This window comes from Symphalangus syndactylus, chromosome 17 (assembly GCF_028878055.3).
Source record: "Symphalangus syndactylus isolate Jambi chromosome 17, NHGRI_mSymSyn1-v2.1_pri, whole genome shotgun sequence".
NCBI lineage: Eukaryota > Metazoa > Chordata > Mammalia > Primates > Hylobatidae > Symphalangus > Symphalangus syndactylus.
The window spans coordinates 52,729,984-52,753,239 of NC_072439.2; the positions used below are offsets into that span (position 1 = coordinate 52,729,984).

The 23,256-nt window shown below is 42.4% G+C and overlaps 1 protein-coding gene across 1 annotated transcript in view; it reads right to left on the reverse strand.

Moving 5' to 3' along the window:
• MINDY4B (MINDY family member 4B) overlaps nucleotides 1–22,930 on the reverse strand; it is a 34,948-nt gene extending 12,018 nt beyond the window's left edge. Inside the window, exons 1-10 of the mRNA XM_055247528.2 lie at nucleotides 22,818–22,930; nucleotides 22,556–22,580; nucleotides 20,747–20,914; nucleotides 11,728–11,847; nucleotides 10,866–10,957; nucleotides 8,479–8,644; nucleotides 7,865–7,930; nucleotides 2,894–2,964; nucleotides 1,244–1,316; nucleotides 441–602 (exon numbers count right to left, since the gene is read on the reverse strand). Of these exons, the coding sequence (XP_055103503.2) occupies nucleotides 441–602; nucleotides 1,244–1,316; nucleotides 2,894–2,964; nucleotides 7,865–7,930; nucleotides 8,479–8,644; nucleotides 10,866–10,957; nucleotides 11,728–11,847; nucleotides 20,747–20,914; nucleotides 22,556–22,580; nucleotides 22,818–22,930 (1,056 nt within the window). The remainder of the gene's footprint in view (nucleotides 1–440; nucleotides 603–1,243; nucleotides 1,317–2,893; nucleotides 2,965–7,864; nucleotides 7,931–8,478; nucleotides 8,645–10,865; nucleotides 10,958–11,727; nucleotides 11,848–20,746; nucleotides 20,915–22,555; nucleotides 22,581–22,817) is intronic.
• Between the last annotated feature and the right edge of the window lie 326 nt (nucleotides 22,931–23,256).

Genomic DNA, 23,256 nt, shown 5'->3' on the forward strand with positions numbered 1-23,256 from the left:
TTGGGAGGACACCCATCAACTGCTAACAGTATTTATTTCTGTCAAGGGGGTGTGTAGCCGCATGGGGATGACACAGGACTTTTCCTTTGTGTGTGTGTGTGTATGTGTGTGTGTGTGTGTGTGTGTGTGTATATATTTGTCAACCTCATTAAACAGGGATATCTGTATATTTCAAATATTGCTTTAAAAATGTATGTATTACTTTTATTACCTATTTTTATATACATAAAAATATGTAAAATAAAATATGAAGCAAGTAGACTGGGATATTTCCATCTGTGGAAATTTCCCTGAATGTCTGTGTGTGGCAGGAGGGAGGTACACAGGCAGACAGTAAGGGAGAAAGTAGGCTCAGGTTTGAATTGCCTAAATAGACAGACTTTTAAACTGTTAAAATATTGACATTCTGGTTGTGTGGTTGAGGACTGGAACACACTCGCCTGTGAGAGTCTGTCATCTTCCGAGGCATCCTTACCCCACTGCAAATAGCCGACGTCACTGCGGGTCAGGACTCCATGTAGTGTTTCCTGAGACTTTCCTTCCTCACAGCCATTGAAGACATTGGGACTTGCTCTTCCAGTTAAAATCATGTTCAGAACTGCCTAGAGAGCATATTTCACAGATATTTATATTTTAGATAGCAATGAAACAATAACTTAATTTTTTTCTCTTAAAAATCATTAAAAATTATTTTTAGTGAAAATGAAATCACATGATACATATTTCAGGAAAAATATGTCCTAAATATTTGGTAGAGTTAAAATAATAATTTATTAGCTTTTTTTCTTAAACCTTACGCCATAACTCCCTCTGTACCCCACTCTGATCTTACTGCCCTTCCTCCTTTAATAGTTCTTTTAAACGTTGTTTTCCATGGTTGTGATTTAAGAAGCATGAAGCTAAGATGTTTTTATAGCACTTCTTTTTTCAGTTATTAGGGATTCCTGGTGGGTCTTGTCAAGATATTTTCTACTGTTGCTAGGATCTCAGAGATGAAGGGCTCTCGGAGGTAAACTAGGGAGGACTGTTATGAAAATTAGATGGTAGATTTTGATGCAACCCAGGGTAGTGTCTTCATACTCCTTCAAAGATAACTGGATTGCTCTTTACTTAAGGAGAGAATATATTTAATTAGAAAACAATCCTAATTCAGATTGTTTTTCTTTTTTTTCTTTTTCAAACTCTACATGTGGATTCAACTAATTCAGATTCTACAATAGAAAGGCAGAGTCTTCCAGCTCACCTGCCTGCACAGGAAGCCTCCAGCATTTGGTTGTAGCAGCTGAGTGGTGGTGACATCTAGGTCCATTTGAAGCCTGCAGAATGGGAGAAGCCATCAGCATCCAGTCAGAGACAATAAGTGCACCGGGAGCCTGCAGCTTCTTTTCCCCCAAAACACAAAGCAGCAGTAACACGGGCTCTCCTAGTCACTGTTTCTCACTTGCACTTTTCCGTCTCTCACAGGGAAAGCCTCTAGGTCTGGGGTTGCAGAGTTGGATGCAATTGGGGGAAGTGAGTAATAAGTGGTAAGGGAGAAGGTGCAGATGTCTCAAATGTTAGAATCCCTGTGTGTGTGCTCTGGGTGGATGCTGGGCTCAGTAGAGAAGCTCTTTGTTCTATGTGACAAGGAATGCACTTGGCTCAGGGTGGTGACACATGACCACACCAGAGAGTGCTGGTTCAAGGCAGATCTCAACAGATTGTCCAAATGGAAAACACCACTGTGGCCATTTCTTGGCTGCAGTAGGGCAGCTTCCACTGTTATGTCAGGGGCCATGGTCTCACCCTTGACAATATAAGGTCAAGGTGGAATGTGGCTCCTGCTGTCACTTAGGGGGAATTGCGGCATACTAGTATGTGAGCTGTATGTGTTCTTGAACAAATCTATTCATGGAACTGGAGCTTATGTCCTTCTGTGAATGAGACTTAAAGACTTGGGTCAAGCATGGTGAGTACCGTCGTGGCATCAGATACAACTCAGGATAATGCTTCTCAAAGGGTGGTATGATAGACTTGAACATTTTAGAATTTTAATAATGTTGTATTTATTTTAATACATTTATCTTTAGCATAGTACATGATTTAAAGAACATTAACGTTTAGGAAGAGGTTGATATTTAAATGTGTATTGATTTTCTTTTTAATGTTAAGTGAATGATAACATACAGCGTAAAAATGTGATGGTGGTATATAAAAAGACAAGCTTCAGGACCACTGCTGCAGGGCTTGTAATTCTTCCCTCCTGAGAGCCCTCTATTTCTGACTCTCTTTTCTTTCAAGGTTCAGAAGAAAGTCCATTTCTTTCCTGAAGCCTTCCCTGACCACCCTGTCAGCAGAGGCCCCTTCCTCCTCTGGAGCCCACTGAGACTCATTCTCTTTACATCTCATTTGGCACATCAGGTACCTCCTGGGACTTGCCCAGCATCTCTGTGTACACCCCTTGTCTTTTCCAGCCTGAACTCTGCAGGAGGACAGGGCCATATCTTCTCTTCTTTGTACTTTCCACTGTGCCAAGAACAGAGCTTTGCATATCATAGAGGCAAAATGCATATTTGAGGATATACCTTATCATGGATCTAAATAATAAAATGTATTTATTTATGAAACTTGTACAAACAAGCTTTGGTGTTGTCCACCAATATATATAGCCACAAGAAGGAGGAACCTACTAGGGTACTATAAGAACAGATTCAAACTTGACTGACGACATCCACTTGCCCATTAAGATGGCCAAACCAACTGTAGGAAAGTACGTGTCAACAAAAGAGAATCTACTAGAAAAAAAACATTGCATTCATGTTTCCAGTATGGAGATTTTTCAACACAAAGAGTACATTGTTTATGTGACCCCAATCCTATAGAAATTACCTGTGTAAACATCTGTAGAATTTACCTTTCAAATGTTCTGGAGAAGATCAGGCTGTACAGAAACAGGATGACACCATGGCTTCCTTCCCCTCTGAACTGTTTGGAAAAGAAAAGCAAAGCAAAGCATGTTGGTCTAAAAGCAACACAGACGCATATATCTGTGAGTATGAATTCAAAGATTTACAGGCTGAGAGAATTTTTTCCCCCTGGCTGCCAAAAGGAATGAGCTCCTCTGCCTCCCTAAGTCTTCCTACTCTAAAATTTATTCTCTTTCCCTGCTTCATGCCTGTCAATGGTGCTGTCATTCTCTTGGCCCTCACCTTATCTTTTTGTCCTGCACTTCTACCATGTGATTCTCTTCAAACCTTGGCCAAGGTGTAGTATGTCCTTTCTAGCCCACTTCACTGCTGCTCTTTGCTGCCCTTGGCTGCCCTCTCCTTATCCAGCCTCTTCTCTCCTCATGTCCTTCCTCATTGCCCCATTAAACTGAGGGAGAGCAGAGAGGCTTTGTAGAACTCGCTTTGGAGTTATACACCTCAGTTCTACTGCTTTCTAACTTCTACTTACTAACTTCTTTGAGTTTCAATCTAATCCATAATCACAGATAAAAAGAACCTTTCTCCAGGTTTATTGCAAAAGTTAAATGAAGTAATTAATTATTTGAACCTTCCTTGGTTCTTGGAATTCGCTAGATCCACAGCAAAATTAATATGTGTCTCTCTCTAATGCAACTCTCCTCTGCCTTTTCTTTGACAGGTTTCTTTTCTGCTTAGAATTTGCTGAAGGTGACTTGCAATCTCTAGGATCAATTCTAAACTATCTAATAAACATTCAGGGCTTCTCATCAGTTGGCTTTATTTAGCTTGATGTCAACACTCTACTTGCTGACAAGTAGAGTAGCTTCCCTGGCTGGCTTTCTAGGTGCAGAGTTAAAACATCTTTAAAGTCTTCTTTAGGGAGACTTTTGCTAAAATTCATATGCTTTTCCCTTTATGGATTAATTTATCCATTTTGCTATGTGTGACCTGACAGGGGCCAGGGCCCTCAGGTAGCAGAATAGGTTCCAGTGCCATAGGAGCCAGACAGGTACTGAAATGAGTGAGAGAAATGGGGAGGGGTGGGGCCTGATGCAAACAGATGCTTTTATATATAGGTTTCCTATTGCTGCTGCAACAAAGTGCCACAGGCTTGGTGGTTTAAAACAACACGAATTTATTATCTCACAGTTCTGGAAGTTAAAAGTCCAATATGGGTCTCACTGTGCTAAAATCAAAGTGCTCACAAACCTGTGTTCCTTCTGGAAGCTTTTGGGGTAATTCTGTTTCCTTTCCTTTTCCAGCTTCTAGAAGCCATCCTCATTCCTTGGCTAGTGGCCCCACATCACATAACCCTCCTCCCTCTGCTTCACTGGTCACATTTCTCTGACTCTCCTGCCTCCCCCTTTCCCTTATGAAGACCCTTTCGATTAACTGAGCCCATCTGGATAATCCAGGATAATGTCCCCCACCCCCTCTCAAGATCTTTAACTTGATCATCTGCAAATCCCTTCAATCAGTTAGGTAACATACAGTAGTCTCCCTTATCCATGGGTGATAAGTTCCATTATCCAGTGGATGCCTGAAATACTGATAGTACCAAATCCTGTATACATGATGTTTCTTCCTATATATACATACCTATGAAAAAGTTTACATTAGGCACAGTAATAGATTAACAACAATAATAATAGTGTGGAACATTTATAGCACTATACCGGGAGCACTATTCTTGTGTTTGGGTGTCATTATTAAGTAAAATAAGGGTTACTGGAACACAGGCATTGAAATACCACAATGTGACTGTCTGATAACAGAGAAGGCTACTGAGTGAGTGACTAATGGGTATGGAGCATCTACAGCGCGGATCCACTGGACAAAGGGATGATTCACGTCCCAGGTGGGATGGAGTGAGATGGTGAGAGATTCCATCACACTGCTCAGAATAGCACGCAATTTAAAATGTATGAATTGCTTATTTCTGGAATTTTCTATTTAATATTTTTGGACCATAGTTGACCAGGGTAACGGAACCAGCAGAAAGCAAAACCAAGAATAAAGAGGGACTACTGTATTAATGTGTTTCTGGGATTAGGATGTGGACATCAGTCTATCAAAACTTGTCTAATGAGGGTAGCTGCCTCTTATGTCAGCTAATTGAGGACATGCAAGAATATAGGCCCTGTGTAGCCAGATTTTCTGATTTTTTGATAAAAGCCAAAAATCTAGGTTTTTATGTGGAATTTCCTGAATACTTCTGATTCACTGATTCAAATTTGTAAAAAACAACACTGTAGGCTAATGCTGCAGATCTCATATGACAGATGTGTTTGTTTCCTGGGGTTGCCATAAAAGATTACAGAAAATCGAATGGTTTAAAACAATAGGAATGTATTCTCTCACAGTTTGGGAAGCTAGAAGTCTGAAATCAAGGTGTAAGAGTAGGGCCATGGCCAGGCGCGGTGGCTCACGCCTGTAATCCCAGCACTTTGGGAGGCCGAGGCAGGTGGATCACGAGGTCAGGAGATCGAGACCATCCTGGCTAACATGGTGAAACCCTGTCTCTACTAAAAATACAAAAAATTAGCCGGGCGTGGTGGCGGGCACCTGTAGTCCCAGCTACTCGGAGGCTGAGGCAGAAGAATGGCATGAACCCGGAAGGCGGAGGTTGCAGTGAGCCGAGATGGCACCACTGTACTCCAGCCTGGGTGCCAGAGCAAGACTCCGTCTCAAAAAAAAAAAAAAAAAAAAAAAAAGAGTAGGGCCATGCTCTCTCTGAAGGCCCTCGGGGAGAATCCTTCCTTGCATATTCCTGGTTTCTGGTGGTTGCCGGCATTCCTTGGCTTGGAGAAGCATCACTCTGGTGTCAGCTTCCATTATCACATGGTGTTCTTCCTGTGTGTCTGTGTTCAAATTTTTCCTTCTCTTATAAAGATACCAGCCACTGGATTAGGGCCCAACCTAACTGAGTATGGCCTCATCTCAACTTGATTACATCTAAAAGACTTTATTTTCAATAAGATTCATATTCACAGGTACCAGGGGAGGGGGTTAGAACTTCAACATATCATTTTAGAGGGACACAGTTCAACCCATAACAAAAGATCTGCTGCTCACATGTAGCCCTCAGACCTCCAGCTTGAGATCTCCGCCAAATGGAATGAGACACAGGATTGATGCATTTTGATAGTTGACGGGGGGTTGGTAAAGTTCTGGATGGGGTGCTGATCACAATGTGCAACCCCATCTCGGGGAGGTCCTTGAGAGGAATATATACACACCATCAAGCTCCCCTCACTCAGGAAATGGCACCAGCCCTTCCCTAGTGTGGCTAAGGTAATGTTTAGCTCTCATGCCAAGCCCACCTGTGTTGCAGAGTCCACTTCTGTGTAGGGCCTTGATTATTCCAGCTTAACCCTTAGTCTTTGACTGGGGAAGCCTGTGTATAGCTTCAGCTCTGATCCTCTGATCTCAACCATGGCTACATTAAGAATTTCTTGCAGATATGTGTGGGTGGAGGGGGTTCTTCCTATGGAATCAGACTCTCCCAGATTTGAGTGGAGGTGGAAGACAGGGAGGGAGGGGTTTGCCTCTTTTTGCTGAAGGGGTCATTTCTTAAATGGGTCCTCTATATCTGTGTAATCCCATTCAATGTCTCCTGCCCACAACAAAGAATCCCTAAGCAGGCTTCTAGCTCAACATTTCACGTCAGGTACTTAAAATCTATCATACAGATTTTACTAGGTTCATATTGCCGCTGTAACAAATTACCATAAATTTAATAGCTTAAACACTACAGATTTATGATCTTACAGTTCTAGAAGTCAGAAGTCTGAAATGGGTTTTAATGAGCTAAAATCAAGATGTCAGCAGGGCAGCTTTCCTTCTAGCAATGCTAGAAAAGAATCTGTTTCCTAGTCCTTACCAGTTTCTAAAGGCCCTGCCCACATTCCTTGGTTCATGGCTCTTCTTTTCCATCATTGAAGCGGATCCAAGCCCGCAAGGGCAGGGGGGCACTCTTCTCCTATCACTTCTCTCTGACTTCCTCTTTTGCTTCCTCTTCCATATTAATGACCCTTGTGATTCCACTGGGCCCACCTGGGTCATCCAGGATCCTTCCCCTATTTTAAAGTCAGCTGACTAACAACCTTAATATCCCTTTGCCATATAATGTACCACATTCACAAGTTCCGGGTATAGAGTTTGGACTTCTTTAGGGGGACTAGTCCTCTGCCTATCACACAAGTTAACAACAGACCTTGTTAACTCATTCAACAGAAATGAGATCACATTTCCCTGCTCCATGCAATTAACAGTTGTATCACTTCATGATTATCCTGCTAATTTCCCTCTGCTTTCACATTGTAGGTTTCTGATTTTTCAGAAACCAAGCTTTTCTTTCTCCACAGAAGTTTCTTAAAAATGTCTTCCATTTTCTACCATCACCGCACCCTTCTTTGTCCCCTTTCCACCCTGGGGGTAGGGAAGAATCATTGCAGTGGAGGACATTGTGTGGAAGGTGCTGATAGACGAGGTGAAACAGGACCACCTTTTCAAGAAGCCAATTACTTGGAGTCAATGTGAATGGTCATTTTGGCAGCTTAGACAAGAACCTTATTTTATTTTATTTTTTCACTATTTTGTTTTTTATTCATTAATGAGACAGGACTGCTTGCCACAAAAGAAATACTGGTATATACTCTCTAAAGGATTATTCTCTGGTCTTGATTAACCAAAGAAAAAGATGCATTTGTGAGTGGGTCTGTGTGTGATCTGGCCTCTTTCTAGGTTGTGAGGAGGAAGAGGCAGATCTTTTTTGTTCTCTCATTCTGCCCTTTCTTAGCTCTCAAAATGACCTGGTTTTCTTAACAGGCATCATTAGAAATAGACTTTATGAAAGGAAGAAGATCCCTGTAAGATCAGTCAACATAAAGGAATTATCTCAACACTTAAACACTTACACACTGTAAGTGATCATAGATGAATTTCTCAGCGGCTTCTTTCTCTAAAAATTCAAACAGCTGGAGCTGTAAATCAGGAACAGAAGATAAAAATGAAAAGGAAGATGAAAGTTACATCTAAGAGATGTCAACTCACTGTTATTACTGCAAGTGGGTTTTTTGTTTCATTGCATAATCACATTACTAAAAACTGACATATTATCTTACGCAAGGCCATGCAAAACATACACAGTGAAACTGGGTAGCTACCAGCTTCTACATTCCTCAGTTTAAAATCGTGTAATATCTTGAGCAGTAAAACTAGAAAGAGATTTTTTCCTAATAGGTGAAATTTAGCTGTCTTTCAGACAGTGGATATGGAAATATCATTTATGATTATTTCAGATGGGAGATATTCTTGATCCTGGTGAATTCCATAAGCAGGAGTTTACAACAGGACTCTCTGTTGTGTCTGCTTGGATCACTTATAGCCCTTGATACCTGCCTCTTTGGAAGGCACCTCCGATCACATCAGGAGCATGGATGGGGCCCCACCTGCATATCCATGCTAAGTCTATTACATGCTCAGGCTTCACTGGCCTCTCGTCTGCCAGGACAGGGAGGACTGCACTTACTCGCTCAGTGAAATTGTCCACAGAGTAGTCCGGAGTCGACGCAACATAAATGTCCTCAGTGACAAGACAGATGGTGGCCTTCTGAGCTGCTCCTGCAGCCCATAGGATGCCAGCAAGCGCCGCAGCCAGGGCTTGCTCCTGCTCCTTCCTGCTTATTTCACATAAGCTATAATGCAGAAGGCAGGAGTAGGAAACCATTGGAATGAACATCACCTAGCCACAGAGATATGAAGTAATTTGCTCCTGGTCATTCACCTTCAAAGTCAGAGAGCAGCGATTTACACCCAGCTCACCTGGCTCCAAAGTTCCTGCCCTTGACTTTTATACTGCATTGAATACACTGAGGGTCTGTCTAGCCTTCCCAAGAAGTGGGAGCCAGTCTTTACACAGTGGGAGACCTTTACTCTGCTTATTTCCTAAATACTTCACATTGAGAACTGTAGTCTTTATAAAGAAACGCGAGATAGATTTATTAATTAACTCAGCAATGATTTATACAATCCCTCTAGCTCTGTGGTGATACAAAAACGAGTAACAAAAGGTCAGGCACCGTGGCTCATGCCTGTAATCTCAGTACTTTGGGATGCTGAGGCAGGTGGATCACTTGAGGTCAGGAGTTCAAGAGCAGCCTGGCCAACATGGCGAAACCCCGTCTCTACTTAAAATACAAAAATTAGCCGGGCATGGTGGCAGGCGCCTGTAGTCCTAGCTACTTGGGAGGCTGAGGCAGGAGAATGGTTTGAACCGGGAGTCAGAGGTTGCAGTGAGCCGAGACCATGCCATTGTACTCCAGCCTGGGTGACAGAGTGAGACTCCATCTCAAAAAAAAGAAAAAAAAAAAAAAGTCAAGGAGCCTAATACTCCAAAACCATATTGCAAGATAGAATGAGAATAATAGAGTGCTATGAGAAAACACGGGAAGTAGAGACATCTTGTGACTGGGGGGCTCAGGAAGGCTTCGTGCAGCGTGTCTACAGACATAGTTACTTGTTCACATTTATTTAATATTTGCCATAGGCCAAGTACAGTGCTGCGCTAAGTGCATTACCTTTATGTGGCAAATGTGTGTGTTCCATTTGAATTCCCTGTGATCCATTTTACTTAGGAGATGGACTCATCCTCCAGCTACTTTGGGTACTGTGGCTCCCATTTTTCTCCTTTCTCTGAAGGATTGAAGCCACCTTGCCCAGAAGTGACCAGGAGTTATGCCTCCTCCCTAAGGATGGCCCACAGCCAGTGCCTCATTGGAGCAAGAGGTACAGAAGGCCTGCTCCCTCATCTGAAGATGGGGCAGGCTCCGCAATGCAATCCATGCACCCGAGCTCCCATGGCATCAGACTGACATTGCTGGAAGCCACAGTCTTCCTCAGCTTCTCCTTCCCTGTCCTGGTTCCCTCACTCCCTTATGGTTTTCTCCTGAGGGCACTCCCTTAATAAATCACCTGCGTCAAGAATCCACATCATGGGCTCTGCTTCTAGGGAAACTGGCAGTTCACAATCCTAGAATATATTATACATTTAGTTCCTCTTTGGGGGTAATAACTTTACCTGCCTGAGGGCAGAAGTATTTATATTTCCTCTAATATTTAGCATAGGGCTTTGCACATGATAGGGGTTTGTTAACTTCTAAGAATAAAGTAATTTGAATAAACTTGAGCTGATCTTTAAAAATAGGCAAAAACCAAACATCATACCTTATCAGCCTGGTTAAATAGGAGGATTGGCCGGGTGCAATGGCTCACGACTGTAATCTCAGCACTTTGGGAGGCCGAGGCAGGCGGATCACCTGAGGTCAGGAGTTCGAGACCAGCCTGGCCAACATGGTGAAACCCTATCTCTACTAAAAAAAAAAAAATACAAAAAATTAGCCGGGCGTAATCACAGCAACTCGGGAGGCTGAGGCAGGAGAATCACTTGAACCTGGGAGGCGGAGGTTGCAGTGAGCCGAGATCATGCCATTGCACTCCAGCCTGGGGGACAAGAGTGAGACTTCGTTGCAGGAAAAAAAAAAAAAAAAATGGAGGATTGACCATTTATCGGGTTTTTATATCACCCCTTTGTTCCTCCCTAATTATTAGGTTAGCGCTTTCCATCAAATATGGACAAGTAGGCCCACCTGAGACCTGGTGCTTAATTCTACCTGACAGAGTGGTCTGCAGTAGAGCATAAAACCTGTCAACATTATCCCTGCAACTGAACATTCAGAATGACTCCAGCAGAGCCCTTCCCAGTGGCAGAATCCAGCCTCTCTGGGACAGACAGGGCCATTTCTGTCTTAGGAGGTGGATTTCCTTTCTGAGACAACCTGAATTTTTCAGTTAAAATTATTTAGCATATCAAGATTCTAGTGACATAGGTAATTCAAGCACTTCTCACAGTCCTCTTACTTGCCAAGTTTACAGTCTTTTCCTTTCCTGGTAAACAACAAGTGTTTGATGATGGATCCTTGCACAGCCATCTGAATGCTTCGGGCCCCTCCCTGAAATGAGGAGAATGAATGACGAGGTGAAGAACTCTTGGAAATTAATGTTATCTATTCTTCTCTGCAGGCTTTTCCCTCCTGGTATCCCCCAGAGCTTTGCGAAGGGACACCATGCTATATTTGTGCCACTCCTCCCTGCGGCCGTGGCTGGTGCTGTGGCTGGGCTGGATTCTGCAATGCCTAGCATCTTTGTGGAGACCTGTGGACTGGTGACTGGGGATGTGTGGCTTCCTCCATCTTGCCTTCACCATGTCCCTGCTTCATATCAGTTTTTTTTGGAGGGGGCGGTGGGGGGGTGCAGTCTTGCTCTGTCTCCCAGGCTGGAGTGCAGTGGCCTGCCCTCATCTCACTGCAACTTCCGCCCCCTGGGTTCAAGCAATTCTCCTACCTTAGCCTCCTGAGTAGCTAGGATTACAGGTGTGCGCCACCACACCCAGCTAATTTTTGTATTTTTAGAAGAGAGGGTTTCACCATGTTGGCCAGGCTGGTCTCGAACTCCTGACTTCAGGTGATCCACCTGCCTCAGCCTCCCAAACAGCAGGGATTACAGGTGTAAGCCACTGCACCCGGCCCATATCAGATTTTTAGATTTGTTACAAAGTAATTTTAAATAGTCTATTATCATTTAAGATTAAACTTTACATTATAAATATATTTCTACATATGATTATAATGAAAACATGCATTTACATGGATGTGGACAGGAAGGATATATGGATAAGGAACATGGGAATAAGGTTTTTTTAAAATTATGAACTGGCTATTACCTTTCCCACTTCCAGAGTGAAAGCTAGTTCAGAAGAAGGATCATGGAACCTGAAATAGGCCTTTTTCCAGTTATAGCTGAAGACATGGACTGTGTTTCCAAACAGGATCTGCCGCAGCTTCTGAAAAGAGGGGAAAGAAATGATTCAACCAAAGAGAATTCTTCCTAGACATATTCCTCATGGTGAAGCCAAGGAGGTGGGCCTCATTGCCTTCTACAGTCAGGCTTACATATTACTCTAGTCCCCGATTTTAATTGTCTGAACTCCTGAGCAGAAGATGTCTAGACAACATTTGTCCCTCGTGTCTCTCCTTCCTTTGCCAGGCGTCTACCTTGTAGTTCACCATGGCTGCTCTGTGTCTACAGCTCTTGCCCCATACCCATGACTTGTAACCCTTGCCTCTCCCATCTTTGGGCTTTTGTCTCTCACTCCAGAAAAAAGGAACAGTCAGGATCTCATGTTTCCAGCCTGGTACAGTAGCAATTTAAACAAGAATTCTCTCTGTCCCAGGGTCTTTGAGGTTTTCCTATACTCTGCAGCACGTTGAGATTCAAGAGGATGTGTTACAGCTTCCCAGAAAAATGGGAACAAAACTTTTTATAAACCAAATGTATGAAAAAAAGGGAATCTATTCAAAATCAAAGACTGATTGATCATTTAGCCTGTACTAGGTCTTGTGTGGGATATAGTTATATAAAAAGTCTAATACCCCACAGCTATGTACAAGACAGAACATGTGACTTTCCATAAGATAAGTAAAAAGTACTATGAGAAAACAGAGGGAGGAGAGAGAACTTCTGACTGAAGTACTCAGGAAGGCTTCATGGAAGAACTGGCATTTGAACGAGGCTGGTCAATGGCATCTAGCATTTACTGAGCATTTTCTATGAACCAGGCACTGGGATAAGGGCTTCCCATTTATTCCCTTCATTTAATTTTATGAAGTAGGTGCTATTATCCAGCTTTTATCCAGATGAGGGAACCGAAGCCCAAATAAGTTAGAGTATTTGCCTTTGTTCACCCAGTTAGTAGACACAGCTGGATTTTTACCCATTCCCTTAATACCTGCCCTACTTTAATCATGTAAGTGTCATCTTTATGATTTCTATCATTTTTGTGTACCAACCATTACCTAATTAATACTTCGGGAGGCTGAAGATAGGGCCCCAATCTGTTCTAGCTTGTAGGATTTCTGCTGAGAAATCTGCTGTTAATATGATAGGTTTTCCTTCATAGGTTACTTGGTACTTTGGTCTCACAGCTCTTTTTTTTGTTTTGTTTTGTTTTGAGACAGAGTCTCGCTCTGCTGCCCAGGCTGGAGTATGGTGTCATGATCTTGGCTCACTGCAACCTCAGCCTCTGGGTTCAAGTGATTCTCCTGCCTCAGTCTCCTGACTGAACCACACCTGGCTCATTTTGTGTTTTTAGCAGAGACAGGGTTTCACCCTGTTGGCCAGCCTGTTCTTGAACTACTGACCTCAGGTGATCTGCCCGTCTTGGCCTCCCAAAGTGCTGGGATTACAGGCAGGAGCCACGACACCTGGCCTTGTCTCACAGCTCTTAAGATTCTTTCCTTCATCTTAATTTTAGATAACCTGATGACAATGTGCCTAGGTGATGATTTTTTTGCAATGAATTTCCCAGGTGTTTGTGCTTCTTGTATTTGGATGTGTAGGTCTCTAGCAAGGCTGGGGAAGTTTTCCCCTATTATTCTCCCAAATACGTTTTCCAAACTTTTAGATTCCTCTTCTTTCTGATTATTCTTAGAATAATAGAAGAATACTGATTATTCTTAGGCTTGGTCATTTAACATAATCCCAGACTTCTTGGAGGCTTTGTTCATATTTTCGGATTCTTTTTTCTTTGTCTTTGTTGAATTGGCTTAATTTGAAGACCTTGTCTTCGAGCGCCGAATTTCTTTCTTCTACTAGTTCAATTCTGTTGCTGAGACTTTCCAGAGCATTTTGCATTTCTAGAAGTGTGTCCATTGTTTCTTGAAGTTTTTATTGTTTTTTATTTATGTTATCTATTTCCTTGAATATTTCTCCCTTCACTTCTTGTATCATTTTTTGGATTTCCTTATATTGGGCTTCGCCTTTTCCTGGTGCCTCCCTGATTAGCTTAATAACCAACCTCCTGAATCCTTTTTCAGGTAAATAAGGGATTTATTCTCAGTTTGGGTCCATTGCTGGTGAGCTAGTGTGATTTTTTTTTGGGGGGGGGCCATTAAAAAACCTTGTTTTGCCATATTACCAGAGTTGTTTTTCTTGTTCTTTCTCATTTGGGTAGGCTGTGTCAGAAGGAAGGTCTAGGGCCGAAGGCTGTTGTTCAGATTCTTTTGTCCCACGGGGTGTTCCCTTGATACAGTACTCTCCCCTTTTCCTATGGATGTGGCTTCCTGAGGGCTGTAGTGATTGTTATCTCTCTTCTGGATCTAGCCACCCAGCAAGTCTACCAGGCTCCTGGCCAGTATTGAGGGTTGCCTGCACAAAAGTCCTGTGATGTGAACCGTCTGTGAGTGTCTCAGCCATGGATACCAGCACCTGTTCTGGTGGAGGTGGCAGGGGGGTGAAATCTATCTAATTAATACTTTTCACTAGCTTGGGACACATTTTGTAACTTAGAAACTATTTAACAAGGACACTTTATATAACTTCCTTAAATGGAAATCAAAATCATTTGCCACACATGATAAAAATATAATGAAAATAAAACAATGTTATAAATTACAGCTAGAAACTGCTGCCTGTGAAAGCTCTGACTGGGCCTTGTACTCTTAATAATTTTAAAGGGAGGTAAGAAGTATTAAAGAGGTGTGAATGTGTACTGCCTTTTACTGTACTGTCCTTCTCTCTGACCTGTCAGAGTGGACAAGGGGATCACTTTCTCACTAGGTAACTCAATGATATGTAACACGTTACTTAATGCCATATCCCTAGAAGCACCCCTTGTTCCAGCACAGACACACATCTCACACTCTGAAACATGCCACACACCAGCCTGTTACCTGTAACAGAGGGGAGACTGGACAGAGAGAAAGATCTACAAACATGCACACATCAGTACCTGGGGTGTCCCTGGATGAGAAGTAAGTGTTCAGTGTGACTGGAACTGTGTGTGTGTGTGTGTGTGTGTGTAGGCCAAGGGGTAGGAAGAAGAGTAGAAGCTCAGATTGCAAAGTACCCTGGGCCTGATCCTGGATGACTTTGAATATCATATTCAGGCACTTGCAGCCAGTCAAAGAGTGTGGACAAACGGAGCATGGAGCTCAGTGGGCCTAGAGCTGAGGTGCCTTTTCCCAGCTGTGCATGGAGCAGGCCCCGAGAGTAGGCTCTACTGGTTTCTAAAAAGGAAAGACGAGAGAGAAGCATGCATCTGTAACGTTCTTCCTATGTTGGCCCAGGGGCTGGTTTAAGGTTAGAATTTATTTCCCGGCCATCTCTCTTCTTCCACCCTCAAAAGAAAAGTTTGTCTCTACTGAGAAAAGAGAGCAGGTGCACTTCAGGGTGAGCAAGGACCCACTTGAAGAAAAACTATGTGTTCTGTGTCTCAATGCAACAGCACTTCAAGGAGAGGCAGCGAACAGGCACAGAGGCTGCTCTGGAAGACACAGACTTGGTGTGTGCTATGGTCAAAGAGAGCCCTAGACCTAGAACATCCCCAGGACAGGCATTGAAAACTAATGGAGAATGTTTCCCTGACATTGAGATTGCACAGCACAGAAAGACTGCTCCCAACTCAAGGGCAAAGAAGCCCCAGTTCTGCTCCTTACCGACCATGTGAACTTGGACAAATTACTGAACCTCTCTGAGACTTAATTTACTTATCCAGAAATGGGGTAACCCCTGCTTGGTCCACATCCTGGCTATTATTGAAAGAGAAGCATGGCAAAGGGCTTTGGGAACCGTAAGTGCTAAGTAAATGTAGGGTGTTATTACCTTTGTGAAAACACAGCCTGCTACGCAGGAACATCTTGTGCTGTATGGAAGAAAGTCCCAACACAGATGGGAAAAGACCAGAGACTGGCAGCAATAAGAGAGGAAAAGCTGTGTATAAATGTAGAAGATTAAGACCGTTGAGACTAAGAAGGCTTAGAATTTAAATCCAATTTTAAAAGTTCTGCAAGCCAAACCACACTCTTGTTTCTGTTGCCAGTTCCCACCTCCAACTTAGAAGCTTCTCTCTCCAGCTGTCCCTCTGAGGAGGCCTAAAAACAGAGGGCTGCAGGTCTCTCTGGCCAGGCCCCATTGGCCAGTGTGACAAAGATGACCCAACTTACTTGTGTAACATTTACTTTCAAATATCAGATATTATTTATAATGAGATTAACCTAACATATAATTACATGTGCTGTTGGGCTGTCTAGTAACTAGAAACAGATGGTAAATGGTCCTCATAAGTGGCTGCCATGATTATTATTAACATAATCAACCATGATTTATAGTTTTTCTCTTTGTGCTTTGCTAGTATTCTATATTTGTGAAGAATTCCTTTCTTTCCTGGCACTTTGTTCCGTTTGATTGCTGTGATGACAGTGATGGTGATCATCATTTACACGCACATTCAAAGATAGAGGCCCTGAATCATTCTTTCCAACAGGTTTAATGTTCTTACCCTGACTGCCTTGTACTTTGTCCTGGGTTTAGAGCTTCCCTGTGACCACCTGCCCACCCCTAACTTGAGGTAGACTAATCCTCTTTAAAGCTCCTTCCCTTAATCTCTTCTTGCCTTATGAATTACTAGACCATCATGGAATCAGAGATTCCAAGATGTTCTAAGAAGACATTTCTATCCTAGACCAACTAACAGAGTAGTAGACTCTTGGTTCTATCATGTTCGCCATCAATTTCTTAGCGTCTGGCATAGTGCCTGGTATGTAGTAGGCTCAAAATGGTATTTGTTGAATTTTTAAAATTCTAATTTGACTCTTTCATTTTACAGTGAAAGGACTAGAGGCCTAGGTCAGCTAAGTGGCACATGCAAGGTCATGTATATAGTAAATGGCAGTGCCAGGACCCAAATGCAAGCCTTTCAACTTGTACCAGCCCAGCGTCCCAGCAGGAAACAGATGGCATTCTCAAGTCAGATAATTAATTTTGAGGAACATTTAAGACAGAGACTATTTATAAAGATGTGGGCTCGGTGTGGGGACACCACAATGGCTAATGCAGTGTCCCAGCAACAGTGGGAAGTCCTTATGACCCCTAGACCTGAAGGAGCACACAAAGGAATGGTGACTTGAACCAGAAAGAAGAGAGTCCTGGGGAGAGGACTTCCATGAGAGGAGAGGGACTCAGCTAGCCACGAGCAACCCGACTTCACTTCCCTTCCCTCCTTTCAGTTTCCTTTCAGGGCTTCCCATTGCTCAAACTCAACAGGAAGCTAGAGGAGGAGGGCACCCTGCTGATGGAGGTCAGTCTTGCTACAGGTCAGCCTCTCTACTGGGCAGAGAGTAGGTTGGAGAAGAGTGGACCATGCATCTGGAGGGGCACACAAAGGACACCTCTACTCTAGCCTGAGGTGCACTAGAGGATTATCCAGAGGCACTGAATTTGTTAACTCACACCTATCAAGACCCATCTATGAGCTAGACCTTATGGAGGGGCACCAGGCTGTGCTTCCTTCTCCCAAAAAGCACACCTTGCCTATTATCCCATTTCAGAGCTTCATTCATTTGAGTCTCTCCAGAATATTTTGGTCTGTTGGTATTACAATTTTACTATGATTCTTCTGGTTGATATTGCAGCTACAGAAATGTGTTCAAGGCTGAGTCCAGAAAAGGGCCTGGGAGTGGGAGAGGATGGGAAACTGCCACTGGAGAGAAGGAAGGTCATTTGGTGGGGCTGGTGGAATAGCCTAGAGGCGATGCTCACCTTTCCCACGATTTCACCTGAGCCAGCAGCCTTGGCCAGGGTTTGTTCCACCACATATGTTCAAAGGTGTCAGGCTGGAGGAAGGAAGAAAGCTGTAGTATTGGAAAGAGGACAGCAAAAGGTGAGAAACAGGAGAGCTAAGGAAAGCGAAGGTGCGTAGGGTGCTTTACCCAACCCCCACTTTCAGAGAAGATTCCCAGCAAAGAGACAGTGTGTGCCAATGTCAGGAAATGCCATGCATCCATAATCCAAACAGAGAAGAGAAAAGAATAGCAGAATGACAACAAAAGGCATTTTGGAGTGGTATTAGGATTCAATAGCTCTGACAATTTGCCAGGTGGCTGCACTGCTGAAACATCGATTAGAATTGGTCAAGCTTCCAAACTGCCTCCCTAGAACAAGCATATTTAGAATCCCAAGCTTGTCATCCTGAATTCCCAGGATGTGTTTAATTAATGCTACTGCTATTTAAAGGACTCACAATCATCTGGCCCATATAATGGGAATAAATCCAAATTTATTTTTTTTTAAAGAAAAATGAATTATCTCTATTTCTGGGGCTTTCTTAACACCCCATCAACTTCATTTCTAAATCTTTTGTCTCCCAGCCTTTTCCAAAGGGAGAACATTACCTTGGCATAGTCACAGGGCAGTCCCCAGTTGCATCATGTTTGTGTTTGTAGATAAGTGGGAATATTCAGACTCAGAGTTTTTTGCCTCCCCAATACAGAGAAAGACTAGAAGATTTTGCAAACATCTGTGAATACTTTTTCTATTTTTAAAATTTGTGTGTGTGTTTAAAAAAATAGTATATTCACGTGGTTCAAAATCCAGAGAGACAAAAAGGTATGTGGTGAAGACGCCCTGCCATCCATGTCTCCCTTGTACCCACTGTTGTGTTTTAGGAAGCCTTCTGGAATTACTTCTTTTACAGGCAAGTATCAAAATAGAATCATAATTGTCTCTCATTTTCACATAAAAGGTAGCCTATTTTTCAGATACGTGTAAATTTTAAAATGACATTCTCCAAAGAAATTTATTGCAGAAGCCAAGAACACATTTTTATTAAAGTTTTTCATTAAAAAATTTCCTTGTCAAGTAAAATGCAGATAGTTGCTCTAACTTCTGGTCTATACCACAGTGTAGGCAGCAGAATCACTGAGGCCTGGGGGCCCTGGCTAGGATTACATATTATCTGTCTTCATTGCTTGAAAGGACAGCGATTAAGTATCTATATAAGATACAAGTTAAGGCTCCATCCAGAGGCTTCAAGGCCACTGAGCTGAGTGCAGTGTTCCAGGAGCTCTGCATACCTGCCCATCTTCCTGTGACTTCAGGCATTTGAGCAAAAAGAGGGAAGCAAGGTGGATTAAGGCAGATAGATTTTCTTTCTTTTCTTTTCTTTTTCTTTTCCTTTTTTTTTTTTTTTTTTTTTTTGACAGAGTCTCACTCTGTTGCCCAGGCTGGAGTACAGTTGTGGGATCCCAGCTAACTGCAACCTCTACCTCCTGGGTTCAAGCGATTCTCCTGCCTCGGTCTCCTGAGTAGCTGGAACTACAGGCATGTGCCACCATGCCTGGCTAATTTTTGTATTTTTAGTAGAGATGGGGTTTTGCCATGTTGGCCAGGCTGGTCTTGAACTCCTGGCCTCAAGCAATCCCCCTGCCTCAGCCTCCCAAAGTGCTGGGATTCCAGATGTGAGCCACCATGCCCGGCCGAGGCAGATAGATTTTCAACAATGAGAAGGAGCAAGTGAGGCCTCCCAGTGCATCTGTACTGCAAGTGTGATGGTGGAGAAAGTTGTTCGGTGAAGCCTGGGAGGTTTTGTATGATAAAAAGGAATCCAGGGGCTGTGTGGTCCCTGCATTTGATTGTGTCCTGTCTCGGGGAGCTTAAGGAAAAGTTATATCGAAGCTGGAAATACTGCAGTCAGGGTCACCAGCCTTCATGCTCAAAAAGCAGATGGAAACTCTGCGTTAGGCTTCATGTGGTTTCTCCGGAAGGGATTTTAGTCCCCACTCATACTTTCAGCTGGGATCTTGTGTGCAGTGCACAAACTGTGCAGCTCGATGTACATGGCAGGCCTGACTGCAGGGCCAATGTTGCTGGTCTTTGCCCGGATGCCTAGGCTGGTCCTGGGTTGTTTCTACAAACGTGTGTGTGACAGCACGTCCTCAGGAAGAAGGTCCCTCTTCCAACTCTCATTCTTAAGGCCGTGAGTAGAGGTCCCTGCCTGAGCTTCTAGGATGTAATGTGGAGGTTTAGGAGATAGGGTGATGATGGGGAAATTGTCTTGAGAAGTCCCGAGTTTCATTATGATTTCAAGGGCTACACTGGAGGGCAATCCAATGGGAGGGGCATCTCAGCCTCTCTGGTACTTTTGCCTTGGCTTGACCCTTGCCTCTGCTTCCCAAGTTTCCAATGGCATCTTTTGACCATGACAGCTGGTCCTTTGGACATTTGCCAAGGCATTGCCTCCAGCTTTGGCCTATTTGACCCAATGAGATGCCTTTAGTTTTGACTCCTGGCTGGATCTCTGCCTCAGCCCCTTGCCCCCACCCTGGTGAAGTCTTGATTTGAGCAAATGGTCCCTGGGACCAGCAGCTTACAGATCCTGGTGATTTGGATCCTGAAATGTCATGTTCTTTTCAAATCTGCATATTAATTGGTAGCCCCAGAAAACTGTTTCTTTCTTGAGATTAGCTACTTGCCCAGGACAGGGCCTCACAAGTTTCCCCAGCTCTCTCCCTCCTGCATGCATACAGGTGGGGTACTTTCTTACATATCTACATCGTCTTTTGCATTTGCAGCACTCCACAGTCTGCCACTTAGAAAGTCTGTCCTATCCTACCTTCTATAGTGAGTTATTTGAATGTAACTCACTCATTCCCTCAAATTTCACTGTCAAATTGAGGAACTGAATAAAGAGAGACTCAGAGTTTGGGAGGAAAGGGATGTACTACCACCAGTGTCCTTGAAGAATACCATAAATAAGTCATTTTAATTATATTCTCTTTTTACCAATAACAACCATCTGTAGTCTTATCTTCAATATACTCTTACATGACAGCAGATAAGATTCCCCAGCCTTGTTGTTTTGGGAAGATTGTGTTTCATTTCATGTTTAATTGACAAGCTATACTTACCGTGGCCATTGCTAGGGAGATAGGAAAGCCGCCCAAATTTGGAGAGTTGATAGAGTGGTTGGGAATAGAACAAACGCCCCTTGATGGCAAATGTCCTTGTCCTTTGGGCCGAGATATTCCTGTTCCATCTTCATTTTCATCAGCAGATGTATGGTTGCCTTCATGATTCTGTACAAATACCACCCCCACAAAAGACAAAGCAAACAGAGCTGGTGATGACCTTGTTTTAAATTTTCTCTTTCTCTCTCTGAAATATCAGTGTTCAGAAAATGTTGTCTCACTTTCAAAGATGGCTGAAAATTGTGATAAATAGCAATAAAAGAGGCAGAAAAATCCCAGCGTCTGTGTCAAAGGGGTTTCTCGTAAGGGTTTATGTGACTTGGAGAGGTTAAATGTAACTATGGAAACATAATTAATGCCATCAAGACCTTGACTTGAAATTATGTTTAGAGAAGAATGTAAATGTCACTGTCTCTTGTTTTGAGAAGACAACATTTTATAAACTTTGAACGAATCTTTCCAGTCTACACAAAGTTTTTCTCATTACATTGTTAACTGGCCAATAAATGAAGTTGGGTTATCTCTTTTTAATTCTTTCAGATTCCTACTCCCCAACAAGTGAGTTTAATCCTTCTTTTTCCTGAAAAAAATCCACCCTCTACCTTTAAAAAAATTTATTTTCACTTTTCTTGACTGATTCTCATGACATGTCACTATAAGTTAGCGACAACTCTTCTTCAAATATACTTAGCTTATATACTAATGTTGTGAAACAAATCTGTCCTATTGGTGGCTGAAACATGAGGGAAACTGCCTTCTTAGTTTTTCTGTATTCCTAGAGGCAAAGATTCTTTCTTATCTCAGAAGCACAGCATTCAAGTCACAGACTACTGATCAGCTAAGATGCATTTTGTAAATCAAATGGAAAATCTTTATATTTGTGCCAATGGGGTTTTCCCACCTTGTGTAAAGCATAACTTGACTTTTTTTCTCTTAAAGATTGTTTTATCTTTTGAATGTTCTATCCCCCCAAATGATAGATATCTCCATTTAATACTTCCAAGACTAAAATAGAAGCATTATTGCTCTGATTCTAATTTAGACTGTGGTTAAGAGAGTTTTAGCATAAATAAGACTTTTGATCATAGGCTACTTGAGGCAAGAAGCTTTAGCATTATAGTTAAAATATTAATGATTCAATTGCTTGATCATATATACTAGTGCCATGAAAACCACCTTAATATTTTATGCTGTGTTTGCTCAGTGATTGAAGTAATACCTGAAATACAAAGTCCATTACCTTCTGACCTTTTCAGTTTACATGAGGTACAAACATCTTTCATCTTATATTGTATATCAGATTTTAAAATACCTTTTTAGTACCAGAATTCAGTCATCTTTCTCTTATTTTAGAACGGTAAAGGAAAATGATTTTTCACAAGCTGAATAAAGATGATAACTATTTTCAAAACTGCTTTTCTTCAGGGACACAGAAGCACTTAGTTGTCAGAATCCAGTGTTATTTCACAAATGTGGGAACTTTAGATTTTAATATTACCTTTTTTCTAAAATAATAACCATATGATGCTCTTAATGATAAAAACATAGCTCTTAGAAGTAGAAAGAGAAATCCATAAAAAAGCACAAGAAAAAAATCTTCGACAGGCTTTCAGTTTTATGTTTTCACGCGTTAAATGCCAGTGCCTGAGTGACATTATGTGCAAAGAATAAATGCAGATTATGCTGTTAATGTGATTGTTTGAAGAAGCAACTAAAGAAGAACACACTGGCTTTGGGAAAAGTAATTACCTGAGTTGTATTATTGGTTCCCAACCTTTAAATGAAAGAGAAAACATCAAGTAAATTACTCACTCTCTTCAAACCTCACATCCACAAACCTCCCAAACCCCAACCTTGCTAGGGAAGTCTCTGTCCACGAATAGTTATGCCTGAAGCATTTTAAAGGTAAATCTAAAAAGGAAATTTCTCAGGTTGCAAGCTTATAAGTTGATTACTTAAACACGGAAAATTCCTTTGTTTCTAAAGAAATGAGAGAATGAGAACACCTTACCTGTGATAACTAAAGATGTCCCTCCATTTGTCAAGGAATGAAATTTTCCTTGAGATCTCCTCTAAATCCAGCTGTTCGGAGCTTTGTTCCTGGCCCAAGATCTCCATATCCATTTGGAGAATGGGAGGAACTAAAAACGGGAAGTTCTTATGATAGGAGAGAGAGGTTGGGCTATGGAGAAGCAAGCGAGGTGGCTGAAACAGATGGCTAGAGGAAGTGTGCCACCCCTACTTTTGACCAGCAAAGAGATCACTCCACACAATTGCTGCTCTGAGCGCACTGTAAGCCCCTGCTATCAGATCATGATTAAACTTTCATTAGAGGTAAAATAGTCTGTGTGTTTTTGTTCACTATATAGGGACCATGAATGTTTAATCCAAGACACAGATTTATAAACGAAGGGATTGCAATTATCTGTATCAAAGCAATTGGGATAATT